Raw genomic sequence first — 15,903 nt, forward strand, 5'->3', positions numbered from 1 at the left:
GGCCAGCGTGATATTCGATACGAGGGATCGCGTGCGCGGGGTGGCTGGTGCCACCCTAACGTGGCACGTGGGGCGCTACCAGGTGTTGCCTAGACGTCGGGTCGATGCGGATCGTGAGCGCATGCGCGTCACCCCCACTCCGCGCCGCTTATCCCCACCGCGAGCTCCGGCAACCCTTGCGCGGACCTTCGACCCCCACCACTCGCGCCAACATTCTCGTTTCTGGCTCCTCCACCCTCGACTTTCCCCTTTTTGCAGAATAGGGGAGATAGAGCTGCCCCCCTCGAGATCTCACCCCAACGTGTGCCAACTACCCTCCTCCCCGCCGACCCTGGTTACGTCCAACCTTCTAGAGGCTGCACCAATACCGTCAACCCGCTACCAACAAGTTCGCGTCGCGTATCGGGCGACATAGCGTCACCACTATGCACCCAATCTTCCATAGGAATTACCATCGGCCTCCCCCTTGGGAGTTTACACACTCGTCGTGACGCGAGGAACGAGGCCGGTGCCCGTGGCAGCCCGGCCAGCTGTTCTCTCTTCCGCTCTCTCCTCGATGTCTACATTCGACACGGCGGCCTCGAGCTGCGCCACCGACCACTTGCACACGCGTCCCTCGCGGACGGTTTCGGTGCTCGGTTTCTTTTTTGCTCGCCACCCGGGTTCACTAACCTCCACCATGACACACGGCTGGACTTAAACGAGCTTCCGTTCGGCTGGATTTACTGGCTGTCCGGAGGAAATTAAGCCCCGACCCAACTTCGATGAATTCGATACGTTCTAGGTGCGCTGTTCTGGGGTAGGGACAAGTCCCAATGTTGCGAACAACCGCGAGGTTGCCTAGGTTCGCTCCGAGAATTATATTAATCTAACGAGTAGACGAGATTAGAAGGGACGAATCGGGAACGGATCGCATCATTGATAGCTCTTGGTCAGACCAAACTGATTGCAGTTTGGCGAGCCAACGCTGCAGGCCACCGTGAGCATACGATTCCAGCAGACTGCCATAAATCCAAGTTTGCACAAAGTGTGCGAGCGTGCACGGGGAAGAGAGTCGCTCTGTTGGCGTATACCCTCATCGTCCGGATGCAATGGCGCTGCCCCGCGAGTTTTCCCAACTTCCCTCAAAGCCGTCTTTGCCCGTGCAACCCTAGCAGACTGTCGTATAACGCGATTGTCGCATCTGTACCCTCCATAAAAGTCTACCAGCAAGGAGTGATCCCTGGGTTATCGTCTAGTTGGCCGAAATAAAAGATGCGTTTAAAGAGCAGCGAAGCGCTGCTACGCCAATGGCGATGCACACACGCACGTTCCGCGCAAACGTGGAGGCCGCGCGCGCACACAATCAAAAGGCCTGCAGGAATCGAGAACTAGCATCGGCACCCTCGAGGGGTTGCGCAGCCATCCCTTGCTTCAGCATAAACCATCAGCAGCAGCGGCGGCAGCGGCGGCAACGACGATGCCAGCGCCGCCCCGCGATGCTGACTCAAGGGGAGCCGCAACGGAGGGACGACGGGGGTTCCCAGTTCCGTGGTGAGCAGAGCGAGAGACGGCAGCGGTCGGCAGAGTGCGACAAGGATGGAAGATAACGTAAGGTAGGGGATAAGCAGCGGAGCGGCAGCGCCACCGACTAAACAGTCGCACCCCGTCGTTGTGATCGTATTCGAGGGCACCCCCTGTCACTGGCGAGAGCCGCGACAGGGAGCGACCGAGAGAGTATCGGACAGACAGACGGACAGACGGACGGACGGACGGACAGACAGACGGTCAGTCAGTCAGTCAGTCAGTCAGTCGGTCCACTCAGTTAGCCAGCCAACGAAAGGTAGTCGTCGTGTTAGAAAAACGCAGCGCACGAGGGGACGGAAGGGCTGGACAACATATATCTGTACACACGTACACACGTATGTGTATATACATACATAGAAAGGCCGAGGAGAGGCACGCTTGGAAGAGAGGAACGGAACGCGGCTAGTGGAAAAATAAGACGGAGCGAAGGCGAAGAGGGAAGAACGAAGAGGAATACCGAGAAAAAGCAAGGAGAATCGGTAGTAGGCTTGATCCAATAGTAGTATCGTAGTTGTCTAGTGGTAGTAGAGGAGAAACGAATCCCGAGATTGTTAGTACGCGAAAGGGGTGAGGCCGGAAAAGTCGAGGAGGGTTCTCGTGCGAACAGGCTGGCATGGTGGCGGTGCATCCTACGAAGGAGCTGCCCTCGCTGTGCCGATGACGAGGTTGCAGATCACGCCCCAACGTGAGCAAGGAAGGACGAAGAGGAAGCCGCAGCAGGCACCGTCTACGGATACCTCGATCATCCGGGGAGAGGTTAACGACAGGTTACAGATACGGACGGCGCTGAGTGACGGACGGCGGCGACGGAGGCGACGGCGTCGCAACATCGACGACCACATCGTCGTGGTCGACGGCTGGTGTAACGAGGAACGCGATACCGGCAATAGTGGTGCCGGTGGCGGGCTAGGCGTCGCGCTAGTCGACGTCCTCGGGATCGTCGATCGACGTCGGTACGGTGGTGCGTTTGGTGCGGTTGGTGAGGGTGTTGGTAGTGGTGTAACAACGTCGGAGGTTTTTCGTGACAGGGATACTACGTCGGGATCATCGTCGCCGCCGCCGGGTGATCGCCACCTGGTGAACGAAACGCGAAGGGTCCGTGGCTGCAACGGCTACGGAACGGGTCAACTGCGTCAACATGCCGCGCTGCCTCATGGCCAAGAAATGGAAGGCCTACCCGTGGCCAGATCGCGTGGACGATCCACAGGAGGAACAAAACGATCCTTCGAGTATTCTGCAGGAACAGGGGAGCCATGGGATACAACAAACCTCGGCGTCCTTAGAGAAGAGGCAGCACAGGCATGAGCCGGAGGACGAGGAGATCGACGTGGTCGGGGACACGGATAGCAGACAGGTCGATCATCAGCAGACCTGTTGGGGTCCGCACAGTCCAACCGCTGGAGCCACTGCGCCTAGTCCACCGCCACTCAACGCCTCTGGTGCTCTCTATTATCATGGTAAGTAATCTTTCGTCCTATCAACGATGGTAGTTGATGAGAAAACAGGCTTCCTAGATTTCACGAGCGATATAAAATTCCACGTGTCGGATTAAAGAGAATCCTCTGGAACCTTGTTGGGGAGTTTCGGTGATACGTATACCCGCGATAACAGCTAGATCAACGCGACCCACTCTCTATTTACATCTCCTTGCCACGCCCTACATTGCCCAGATTCCATGGATTCTAATCTCGCGCGTAGCATTGCGACCGTGATGGAGAACCAGCCACCCCTGGTCACAGACTTTTACCCTCCGAAGAGAGATTGGACCCCGGAGTCTGGCCATGCGTCGAGCCACGGGGCTGACACACCCGCCGATTGGCCGATCGGCTGTGCTATAGAGAAATTGCGGTACTCTACCGCGACGACAACACGAGGCAGCCCCCCATAGGACCCGGTGCCAGAAAAATATTGCCCGGACAACGTCTCCTTCGGCTGGCTACCTCGGTTTAATGATTTTCCTCGTCTACCTCGCGATCGTGCCATGGATTCTGGCCATGCGTCGCACGCACACCTACACCTACGGGTCGCACGTGTGCACACACATGCAGACACACACTCACGCGTTCAGCGACACACCCGCCAGGCCGATCGTTGATTCTACTGCGGATCTTTGGGTGGATCGAAGCAAAAGGGGAGGAATGATTCCGCTTTCTCGCACTACCTCTCGTCCCATTTGGGTCACGTTCCTTTTACGAACAAAGCGTCCGGCGGACTTTTTTTCTGCAACCGCTTTTTCTCTTGTCTCCCTAACTTATCTTCGCGACAAACGGGGACACAGGATTTCGGGAAATCACGTACCGATTCGCCCTGCGTCTCTCTGTTTTGGACACCACTCTGCGAGGACACCGCTGCGCTAGATCCGGCACCCCAACAGACTCTCCTTGGGTTATTTCTTCTACACGTCAATGAAGATCCACGGAAACACTCGTGCATACTGTTGCTTCGAAGACACGTCTCGTAAAGAGGTCAGAAAGCTGACTTTTAATCGTGGCTTTCATAGACAAAGTCGGAAATCCCCTGACCCGCAATTTGGGCTCGGGTTTCTGCACATCCTGGTATTTACAATTCCCTCAAAGCCTAGGTTCGTTAGTTACTTCGAGACGTCTGCGATATTTCAGAATCACCACTTCCCTCGAAGGCATTGTTCCCTCGAAGCATAATGCACGCAATTAACGGCTCGAAGCTGCTGCCATCCCGAGGCTGCCTTCTTCGAGAACGCAATTTCTCGAAACAATACGCGTTTTAGCCCGGCAACTTGCACAACGAGAAGATCAGCAGCGGCTGGAGTACATGTTGAATGCATTCCACAAGTTGACTCGCGTTGCACAGGTACAAAAATCATGCGTGACCCCTCCGTCTGTTGGACCTAGACCCCTCTGGTAATCGCATTTTGGTTGTTCGTCGTTGCCTAACCGAGTTACACCTCTTCCACCTTATTTCACCCCTTTTCGGTAATCGGGTGCGCCGATTGGTGGCGAAAAATTTCCGCGAAAGCAGCTATTAATTGAATTCCGTTATCGATTGTAACGACCGCCGGGTCTTTAACATGGCGCGAAGCGTTACGTAACACGTGTGCCACCACGACGGCGTGGTCGTGGCTCAACGTGGAATTTATGAACAGCGAAACAAGCGTCGTTTAACGTTCTTATCGCGAAATTTGCATACCGTTAAACGAGTCCTCCTGTTCGGTTCACATTTTCCGATACCACGTCGCACGGGATTTCCGTAAATACTTTGGCAGCAGGCTGGAAGGAGCATCCGCGAGTGGTTGGACGGATTATCAAGGATTCGTGGAAGAATTTCTCACCCTCCATTCTAGCGATCGTTGAACGCGACCTTGCCAGATGAGAATTCAGGTCGAAAATATGTAAGAACGACGTGGCATCGATTAAACGGCTTCCTTTTGCTGTGACTTCGACACACGAATAAACGTGGCGCATTTTCTTCGCGGTCACGTAATGCCCCATTGTAGGGGCTCCTTTTCGCGCCTCACGTCCTATCAGCCACGCTGACTTCGAGCTCTGCGTGTCCTGATTCGTTAAGAACAACGTCCTAGATCATCCACGCTTATAGACACCCAGATTTCATATAAAGATTGCTACTGGACTATCTCGAGGTACATTTATTCATTATCAGAGACCTGACTACGCTACCAATCGAGGAAGTACACTTGGGTTTGAGAAATACAGAGATTCTTCTGAGGGATCTAGTAATACCTAGACCTAGACTCAAGGAATACACAATTTTCCTAGACATGGTCTAACTGAAAGCCCTCTATGCTCCATGTAGGTATCTATTTTTCATCATTGAGCGGATGAAAAATAGAAGAGCACTTGGACCGAAGGGATGAATTTCCGAAACGTCGGGTGCAGATTTTGGGAGTCATCAGGCGGCGCCCCGAATCCGTGTTAGCGGATACGCTAATTGCCAGCTTCATTATCGCGGCTCGCATAGCGGCCGCTCGACAGCCACTGCGGCTCTTGTTGCGCAAACGCGCGTCACATAGGGTTTTTCGTCGCAGTGAACGAACCTCGAATCTTCTCCCAGCTACTCTCCATCAAAGCGCTACGAACCATCCACCTTGCGGGGGATCATGGACGTCTGGCGAGGCCCCTTTGGACTGCCTGTTTCGGAGTTTTTAACCGACGCGAGAGCAATTCTGATAGCGCAGTTTGCACGGCTGGGTCGAAACGATTGGCGAATAACAATAGGGAAAAGGACCTTACGTGGCCCTTTGAAAGGCTGGAATCAACAGACTCGTGGGAGCGTGCGAAGCGTTCATTCGACATTATTGATTCTCACCCTCTCCTCTGGCCCCTCTGTCGCTCCTTCACCCCCGCCCTCTTCCACTCACGCTCTCTGTCTCTCCCTAGCGCCGTTGATGAAATGCACTTCCAGACACGACCACTCTTCTTTCTCTCCCTCGCCCTCTCTTTCTCCCTGTATATGTACATGTGCACGTACGTGCCTATGTATGCGCGCGCGTGTGTTGACTTCCTTTTATTTCAGCCAATAATAGATGCGCGCCGGTTGATCGATCGTCGGCCACGGTTTTCTGATTTATTGCTGTCACGCCCGCCTCTCGCCCCTCTGACAGCCCCACAAGGAAATAGACCCCCTACGATTCGTCAAAGTGCTCCTCTCTTTATTCGCCTTCTTTCCAGAATCCAGAGATTCACGCGCCAATGGAGACTCTCCTGTTAATCCCGAGGACACAGTCTCTCTTCCCGAACCTGCATGCATATCACGGTCCACCTCGTCTTAGAGCGATCTATGAGGGATCTAGGGTTCGGCGAAGCAGATTCGGATGGGAGTGGCTCGAAACAGCCGAGTTGTCCGACTGATTGATGCTAATTAGTCGTAGGGTGATCGCGTAATTAACGACGGTGCTTTGCAGAGGACGATCATCGCGCCAGGGTGGCGCTCGCGCGGAAGGATCGGGTCAGCGTAGGAAGGGGATGAATCCGCGATGCGAATGGAATTACGAAAGCGCCAAAGTTCCTCTGTTCCCCGCGGAGTCTCGAGGCTTCGCTCCAGAGAGACAGAGAGAATCGATTTCGAAAATCCGCTGAGTACGCGCGTAGAACCACCCACCCTCTCCGCGCGGATTAACGGTTTTAAGGATTGACGCTCCACGACTTTCGACGAGGGAACGGGGTCAACACTTTCCGCGATTTGTTGCTTTCCCGGAATAAGCTTCTATTTCGCCAAGACTGCATCCAGTTTTCCGGACTTTGCACTGCAACTATCTGATCCCTATATCTAACTATAGTTTGCACGATATTAATTAAAATATGATGAATATAAATAATATAATAAATATTAACAATTGTGGAAATAAGAAGATTGGGATCAGTTAAAATGGATGGTTGGACAGTTACCTAGGAACTTCGCGAGCCTAGGGATCCCTAGTTCCTGGATATATGCTGGTTCGATACAGCACCGTTCCCAAGTATTGAGTCATTATTTAATCACGATAATATCAAGTCGTTCAGGATAGTTTCTACAGATTTACTCCACAAAGGAACCAATTTTACCTATGTTGGAGTTTTATCGATCATCAATTACACATAACTACTGATCTTTTCAAAAATTTATAAGATTATCGAAACACTCCCGAGTCATCTATGTATCGTTCGATATTAATTCTAGTAATCTTAGGATTTTAGGTTAGGTTGTACACAGGTTTGTACAAACTTGATCGCAACAAGTGTCGTTCACAGCCACACTGATCCTAACCTTAATATCAGACTAATTACTATCCTGAAAGAATCTACAAACCCAATGAAACTATTACTATCCTCAACATGCTCAAACACGTTCAGTGAATCTGCAACTTCCGATCTCCCAAGTAGACCCAAACCAACGCAAACATCTCGAAACCGAGTCCAGGCGGCGAAACGAATTTACATGGCACAATCGACGAGCATGTTGCATCGATTGCAACCTGGTAGGCCGATCGATAAGCGTTGCTGCCAGAAAACAACACGAATTTCCGTGTCGTTCCATGCAAACGCACACGAGCACACGATGAGCGAGAGCGAAAAAGGGAGACGGCGTACGGCTCTGGAAAGGAGCGCAGCTGACGCGACACGGACAGAGGGTGGTGACGTGGTCGGCAATTTCTGCACCCCGTGTTCAGGCCCCGTTCGCAACAATGCGAATGTCGCGTTACATTGTCGCAGAGGCCGTATCGATCGTGTCCGATGGAAGGCAACGAGGCATCGAAGGCTAACTGTCGCGTGTCCTGTCGCGTGGACACCGGCAATAAATGGAAGGGCCAACCGTTTAATCGTTTCGTTGCACATTGCTAGCAACTCTTTCGAAAGCGTTCGGGTCTAGATATAGTTTAGAACCGGGAGTCTGACGAGGTTCTGGAGGATATTGCAAGTTGTTGATTGACGACTTGGGAGAGAACAGAGGGAACGTTTTAATGGTCGTAGTTGCGAACGCAGTTCGGTGGATGGAACTGGTTGGAAACAACGTTGTTCGAGGTTGTTTCAACGATGGCTGTCGGTGCTCTTAGTGGGGGAAATAATATTATTTTTAACGGGAATATCGAGTATTTCCACGGCTCGCTGGTGGGAAGGGTATTTCGACAGGGTATCGATTGGCCGCGTTAATGACTCCGACCATAGTGAATCATTAATAAATGCTGAATATTTTCGTAGGTTAACAATTACGCTGATTTATTGAATAAACTTGAGGAATAAAAATTTGCTCGGATCAATAAAGAGACAAAGAAAGATTATAATTTATCACAAGTTTCTCGAATCTTAGCAAAATTAATACAAATTTTGAAAATTTCGACATGCGAGGTTTTCCTAAATATTACAAAATAGAGAGACTGTCCACTATAACGGGGAACAAAAATTATTGAAACTTTAACGAACTACCACTTCAAAAATATTTAAAAAGTATAAAAATATAGGCACCTAACCAAAAAATATAAAAAATATAAAAAAGTATACAGTCTACGAAAAGGACGAACAAAACTTTCTTGAATTTCAACAAACTACCAGTCGGAAAATATTTAAAAAATATATAAAAAATAAATACCTAACGTAAACCATAACAATGTCTACAAAAAATATAAAAATATAAAAAGTAGATATACAGTCCACTAAAATAACAAACAAAAATTGTCTAAACTTCAGCAAACTACCATTCTAAAAATATTTTAAAAATATACAAAAAATGGATACCTAACCCAAACCTTAATATTTACAAAAATATCAAAAATATAAAATAGAAGAAATATGCCTGCGATTATGAAAGTGGTCTAAGTCACTTATATTTATATTTGCTTCTGAAATATTAAAAGCTTCGGCCTTTAAATACGTGACAAATTATAAAATTAATTGCGATAAAGCTACAAACTCAATCTAACGATTCAATTCTTCACTGTTTTGTAGAAAATAAATATATTTTATCGTAATATAAATGAGTGCAACACGAAATAAATAATAAAATCGTCCCTCTTAAGTCGATGACTTAGACCACTTTCATAATTATAGGCAGATGTATAGTCCACCAAATCGACAAGCAAAAATTTCTTAAACTTCATCGAACCAAGGAAATTATTTGAAAGAAGAATAAGGAAGCAGATGGATAGACAAAAATCCTAATAAAACATCCTAAACCTAATAAAAATCATAATATGTAATAACAGATATAACATAACAAGAAAATTGTCGAAAATCGTCAGAAAATTTGAGAAAATACTCCAATTCCGACTGAACGAACCAACGAAATTATTAAAAAGAAGAATAAGGAAGCAGATGGACAGACAAAAATCCTAATAAAACATCCTAATCCTAATAAAAATCCTAAAAAATCTTAATAAAAATCCTAATAAAACTCCTAATAAAACAGGTATAACATAACAAGAAAATTGTCGCAAGTCGTCAGAAAGTGCGAGAAAATACCCCAATTCCGACTGAACAGTGAAAATGAAGACCCACGTGAAGCGGAGTGCCTTTTTCACCATGCACGCAACAGATACCCCATGCTACGTAATACACAGCACCTCGACGCCCTCTCCTTCGCGTCCGTCGTTTTCTCGTTAACAATCGCACATGCTGGGACCAGCTGACGCGTGCCAGCAACAGGAAATGAAATGGCGCACCGGTTCCGTGTGATTCACGAATTCAAATATTCATAGCGAGAGACAGAAGGGTGGCGCGCGCGAGCGCGCCGGCTGGCACCGATGTACGTCCAAGAGAAAAAGGAAAAGGAAAAAAGGAAAAAATTAAAAGCAGAGAGAACCGTTGCGTTATCGGTGCCCTTTAATTTTCGTCGCCAACGCGTCTCGTTCCAGCCGAGAAAATCCTTCGGGGATAATTAAAGGCTGTCATTTCGCGACCCCCCGTCATATCGCATCCGTCGATCTTCGAAGTGCGACCGTGTGAATCGAAAAACCTCGTGGCGTTTAATTTTCGAGCAGGAAACCGTTTCCAATAATCGTGCTCCGCAGAAATGGCCGAATTAAAAGGAACCATTCCGTGGATAGAGGAGGAGCATAGTTGCACGCAGAAAATTTGAATACCAGGGGATGAAATTTAGGGGGACTCTGGGTAAGGGCGGGGCGCAACTCGGAAACACTGGAATCCAAAATTTTGTGGGAGTTTTCCGAGTCCTCAAATTTTTTAATTTCCAAATTTCCTAATTTTCATATTAACACTCTGCACTCAGTCGCCATTTAATCAGATTCTAAAGATAGATGTTAATTAATATATCAAATTTACAATCATCCAACGATGCGTGCAATATTGAAGTAAAATAATTCCACGTCTTAATTTGCATACGATTTCGTATTTACCGTTTTAAAAATATCGTCGACTTTATGGCAGAAAGTTTTCGAGTTACTATTTTCCTGCAACGAAAAATTCACCAAGTACAAAGGGTTAAAATTTTCGATTTATTTGATTTTATCGTGCGAGTAGAATTTTTTGTTTTAATTAAAGTCCCTGTATATATTTTCGTTCACCATAGTTAAATATTTAAAATCACAACCATGTAATGAAAAATATCTATTTTCAAAATTTTTATTTCAGAATTCTCGAGTTCTCAAAATAATTCTATATTTTAAATACGATATTTTTATATAAGCCAAAGTCCCTCTTAGACTCTTATATAAATCTAAATATAGTGAAACACGTAATTCATGTACCTATTTAAAAATAGCAATATTTAAACTGTTCCTAACCTAATCTATTTTCTTCTCTATCAAGCATACCAGTCGATGTACTGAAAAACCTTTGAAAAAATATACCAACAACGCGAAATATATTTTTCTTTTATTGAAACTCAACAATTCCTCCCATCCGAGATATTCCAGTGCATCAAAGATTCCAAGAAATCCATCCCTAGTTTCGAAGATACAAGAGTACCTCGTATGTTCATTCAAACATTCCACTTCCTTTATGGAAAAAGATTATTTTATTTTATTTTTTTATTTTTTATGGAAATATTTCAACAATACATGGTTTGTTGAGGGATTTAACCGGTTGCAACTAGAAAGGGTGAAAGGAGTTCGTTGAACCCCCCGGACAGCGGGTACGAGCTTCGATCGCATGAATTTCGAGACGCGAAACCTTCAATTTGCATTATTCATTAGCAGTACCTAATCAGCTTCGAATCCCCCATTAAGTTTGATTGAGCGTGTATCCCTCATTACTTAATATTCCGTGTTAATTTTAGCCCCGACAGTGACTGAGCCAATTCGTTAACTGTACCAACAGGACGAAATTGATAATTTCGATCGATAATCCGCTATCGATAATTCGCATTACGATAATCCTGTTCGACCTAAATAGCGAGATGCGAACGAACGAATTGCCAGCGTTGTTTATCAGCCTTTAAATAAGCCAATGAAAAACGGGCATTTCGTAACGTAAATGCGAACGTGTATATTAAATTGGATGGAACGTACGAGGTGCGGAGGAGGACGAGGAGGATGAGGAGGAACGGAGATAGTGACTGATATATGGGGCTCGCGCAGATAAGAATAATTGCCTATACAGATTACCGAACACGGATTCGATCCCGGAATCTATTTCTCAAACCACTCCTGCGTCTTCCAATCTACGTAAGCCGTACACAAGATCCCCTATTCTAATCCTAACATCCTAGTGCATGCGCTATACATGCTGTGGTAGTCTCAATTAATAATAGAACACGCCTTGGTACGTGTAGTACCAAGCAAAGCACTATACCGAATTAAATGATTCAGTGGTGCAACAGTCTTCGAATATTACATATTATAAACCTACAAGGCTTCCCATCTTACAAGATAATCTCACGGTAGATTCAAAGAGACGTTAGACACAAAAGTATCGAAATCATAAATTTTATTTATAAAAAGGTTAGTGTCAATTAAGTCACTATTTATTGCCAAAATTTAAAAAATTGTAGTTGATTACTGTATTCTGTGAGAGGAATATTTAATATCGTATTATACCACTGAATAAAATTGAGGAAATAATACTAGAGACCACCACCTGACTATTCAAATAGAATCTTCAGTAACTGGGGAAACACAGTTGAAAGCAGTGACTGTGACGAGAATACAGAGTACTCAGCGAGATACTTTTGTGCCCAACTGTACTTCAAGCCTCAGTATCGATCCGTCGCGTAATTCGTTGGGAAAGGCTGAATCTACAACTTGCATTGCACGATTAAAATCTGCAGACCTTAGCCATCGACGACCAATCGCATAACTGATCCGCAGGTTACACGCACGAGTCGTGGATCAACCACGAAGAGCCGCCGAAATACGCGACGCTGCGCTCGGCAGCGGAGCTGGCCAGACCGGTGGTACCGTCGCCACCGCCTCCAGCCGCGCCGCAAGAGCTGGCCCCGGTGGTGACCGGGTCCAGCCTGCACCAACCACACCCAGCGCCAACGACAACCCCGTCGTCGTCGTCCACGTCGCTGAGCCTACCGCCTAGGAAGAGCCTCTCGATGTGCTTCACCAGCACCGGGACGGCGCTGTCGTTGCCGCCGAAGAAGAAGGACATCTACCGGCCCTACAGCCTCCAGCCCACGTCGGAGATCCGCACGTCGGCTGAGGAAGACCTGTCTGCCGCGCAGGCGATCCTTGATCTCAGCGCGTCCCCGGCTGCGCCCACGCACTCGGTCTTCATTCACACGTTATCGCCACCGCCGCCACCACCGCCGCCTCCAACGGCGCCAGGCGTCGCGGCGACCGGCCAGCTGCAGCCGGCACAGTTGCAGCCGGCACCTACCGCGCAGCCCATTCCCGTCTCGGTCCTGGTGCCTGTGCCTAGCTCGCAGACTAGCCAGCTGCGACAACAGGAACAGACGCCGCAGCCACAGTCACCGGCCACAGCGGAGGCCAACGCGAGCAACTGTACCGCCGGAAGAGATGGGTGAGTATCCTCAACTGGGGTTAGGAGGCCACGAACCGTTATGACAGAGAGTAGATGGTTCATCCACTGAGTTCCCTTGGTATATGTTCATCGGGGTGGGTGGATGCGGATGTAGATGTAAATGTCGATGGGATGGATGACTGTGCAAGTCGCAATGTCGCAGTGTGCTTTTCTGTATGCGATGGTATATGCATCCCTCGTTGGAGTGTCACGTTGGGGTTCTGGTTAGCGTGACCGGGGCAAGTCGTATTTGCGGGTTAGGTGTTCTTTCCTTGAATCTGTCGCATGAATCTCGCTTGAGTGTTACTCGTTGCCTGTGACAAACCCTGTACACCAACCTGGAGGTTCTACCATCCGAACCCAACCCGTGACAGACGCGATCCCAACTATGAATCACGGTATTCTCGATTGATCGACAGCACCAGCAGTAGCAGCAAGACAGTGGCCTACACGTACGAGGCGTTCTTCGTCTCGGACGGCAGGTCGAAGCGTCGTAGCACGAATACGAACGGCGCTGCAGTGCCGGACAAGGAGGCTGCTCAGCCGGACAGGCCAAAGTTCACGTGCACGGAGTGCGGCAAGCAGTACGCCACCTCGTCCAACCTGTCCCGGCACAAGCAGACCCACCGTAGCCTGGACTCTCAGTCCGCGAAGAAGTGCATCCACTGTGGCAAGGCATACGTGAGCATGCCTGCGCTGGCTATGCACGTGCTGACCCACAAGCTGGCCCACAGCTGCGGCGTCTGTGGCAAGATGTTCTCCAGGCCTTGGCTGCTACAAGGTCACCTGAGAAGTCACACGGGCGAGAAGCCTTATGGGTGCGCGCATTGCGGCAAAGCGTTCGCCGATCGCTCAAATCTGCGCGCCCATATGCAGACTCACTCCGCGGACAAGAACTACGAGTGCTCCAGATGCCACAAGACCTTCGCCCTCAAGTCCTACCTGAACAAGCACCTGGAGTCTGCCTGTCTGCGCGACGACGAGATGCCGCCGCAGCAGCAACAGCAGCAAACCGGCGCCGCGAACGGTGGCAATAACGCGACGACGCAACACCAGCAGAGCAACAATCGAGGTTTGTAGCAGCGTTCCGACGAGAGCAAGACGACGACCAGGCGCCCCGACGACCTAGGGACCGCGGCTAGGGAGAGCTAGCGGTCGTTCCCAGCGACGCCCGGCTAACCGGGCAGTGAGCGAGATCGATGGGAGAACGTAGGCGGGGATGAAGAGAGGCGAGGGAGAGAAAGAGAGCGAGAGAGAGAGAGAGGGAGCGAATGAAGTAAAGGTTTGCCGTAGGTTTTAAGTAGAAAAGTGCCAGTAGACAAAATGGAGGATAATAGAGAGAAGTAACCGAATGGTAGAAATGGTAGAGGGGAAGAGATGTGGGAGGGTGGAAAGGAGAGAGATAGTGGGAGGTGTCGGTTTCTTAAATAATGTCTAACATTAATAAAAACGTCCAATAATGTTAAGTCTTAAAACGAGCAGAAAGAGAAAAAGCGAAAAACGGGGGAAAAAGGAAGAAAAGAAATTCACTGACGAAACGACGAAAGAAATAAAGAGGGAAGGATAAACGAGATGAGGGTAAAGACAAAGAAGCGAAGAGAAGAGGAAAGAAGAGAAATAAAAACACGTCGAACGGTGACGTCCACACTGCAGTCTAGTCACTCTAGTCGATTATACCTAATACATTATGATATTATATTATTATATTATATATTATATTATATTATTATATATATAGTATATTTACTAGCGCGTACGGTTCTAGTCGCGAGCTCGTTACGGAGACACACTATTTATTGATACTTAGCTGCCTAAATGAGATAACGTGGGAAATGAAATTCCCCGAGGATTAAGGAAAACCACACACGTACACACTATACGCGAAACGGGGGACACGCGCCGCGAATCATGAGCAACGATAACGATCAAGGTCGCAACAAGGATAGATCCGACGCGATAACGACTACGCTAAGAAGCTCGACTTAACCACGAGCTAACGAGATTTCCGGCCGGTTTCCGATTCTTCCTCCCCCCGACCCCTCCCCCTTCGCCGCGAACCCCGCGAGACCATGCATCGACGCTCGTCCTAGGCGTCCTCACGCCAAACGTGGCAGTTTTGCGGGAATCGAATCGTGTCCAGAGATCGATCCTCCGCTCGTTGGAACGCACACCCGTGACCAGGCGACTCTGCTCCTTCCGGAAGTCCTCGAGCACCGGATCGAACCTCGAGACGATCCATCCCCTCCCATGTTCCTTTTTTTTCAATCGCCCCTTCGAAGTGTGGTCAGACCACATCGCTCGACCTGAGGTCGATCCACGGATGATCGATACTCTCGATGGAGGCGCCGGTGCAGGCCTGCAACCGTTCCACGAGGAAACGTTGCGCACGAACCGTTCGTGTAACGTGCCCTGAACTTTGATCACGTGGTCCGCCCGATCTCTTGGCGATTTCTCGATCGCTATACCGACGATGGAAATATTCGGTGCATCGCGATCGAATAAGACGAGTGAATCCGTTCGGGGTAGCAAAATTTCGCATTTGTTCGTTGGCGAAAATTAGTACAAAGCTCGAAACAGAAGATTATACACGGTACTGTTTAGAGAAGCACATTCGTATATACTTTTGGAGACCATGAGTGCGGACCTCGAAAGAACAAGTCCATTTCGATTAACTTTAGACGTATATTTTGTTTCAGTAACGAGAAGGTAGAAGACATTTCCGTTTCACGTTTCAAAATAAGTTTCTTACGTGTTTCTTGTATCGAATACTATTAAAGAGCGAGGTCTCGACGTCAAATGACGTACAAATACGTAATTGTCCCCGGTGATCCACAAGTGAAACGCGTATTAAGCTACGAAGAACAGTGGCAGAGGCCGAATGTTTCCAATGTCCGCCATGTTTATCGCGAGCAACGCGATGCCATCTACCGCCACTCGCGCGAAG

General features: G+C 48.6%; 1 protein-coding gene across 2 annotated transcripts; it reads left to right on the plus strand.

The window, feature by feature from the left end:
• Positions 1 to 1,665: 1,665 nt before the first annotated feature.
• scrt (scratch) lies at positions 1,666 to 15,388 on the plus strand. 2 transcript variants are annotated; one of them, XM_017897980.1, is made up of 4 exons: positions 1,666 to 2,519; positions 2,595 to 3,023; positions 12,299 to 12,959; positions 13,379 to 15,388. In XM_017897980.1, exons 2-4 carry the CDS (start codon positions 2,705 to 2,707, stop codon positions 14,037 to 14,039), a joined length of 1,641 nt encoding a protein of 546 aa, XP_017753469.1. In that variant the 5' UTR covers positions 1,666 to 2,519; positions 2,595 to 2,704; the 3' UTR covers positions 14,040 to 15,388. The 2 variants fall into 2 exon arrangements, with proteins under 2 accessions (XP_017753469.1, XP_017753467.1); XM_017897978.1 differs by having other exon boundaries at positions 1,666 to 3,023.
• Positions 15,389 to 15,903: the final 515 nt, after the last annotated feature.

The sequence above is a fragment of the Eufriesea mexicana genome, unplaced genomic scaffold (genome assembly GCF_001483705.2).
Source record: "Eufriesea mexicana isolate 0111107269 unplaced genomic scaffold, ASM148370v2 scaffold571, whole genome shotgun sequence".
Lineage (NCBI taxonomy): Eukaryota > Metazoa > Arthropoda > Insecta > Hymenoptera > Apidae > Eufriesea > Eufriesea mexicana.

What these genes read in the sequence shown, in the direction of transcription:
- scrt (XM_017897978.1), top strand. Translation starts at nt 2,705, where the DNA reads ATGCCGCGCTGCCTCATGGCCAAGAAATGGAAGGCCTACCCGTGGCCA. An exon ending in TGGTGCTCTCTATTATCATG is followed by an intron (nt 3,024 to 12,298) that starts GTAAGTAATCTT and finishes ACTGATCCGCAG; the next exon opens with GTTACACGCACGAGTCGTGG. An exon ending in TGTACCGCCGGAAGAGATGG is followed by an intron (nt 12,960 to 13,378) that starts GTGAGTATCCTC and finishes ATTGATCGACAG; the next exon opens with CACCAGCAGTAGCAGCAAGA.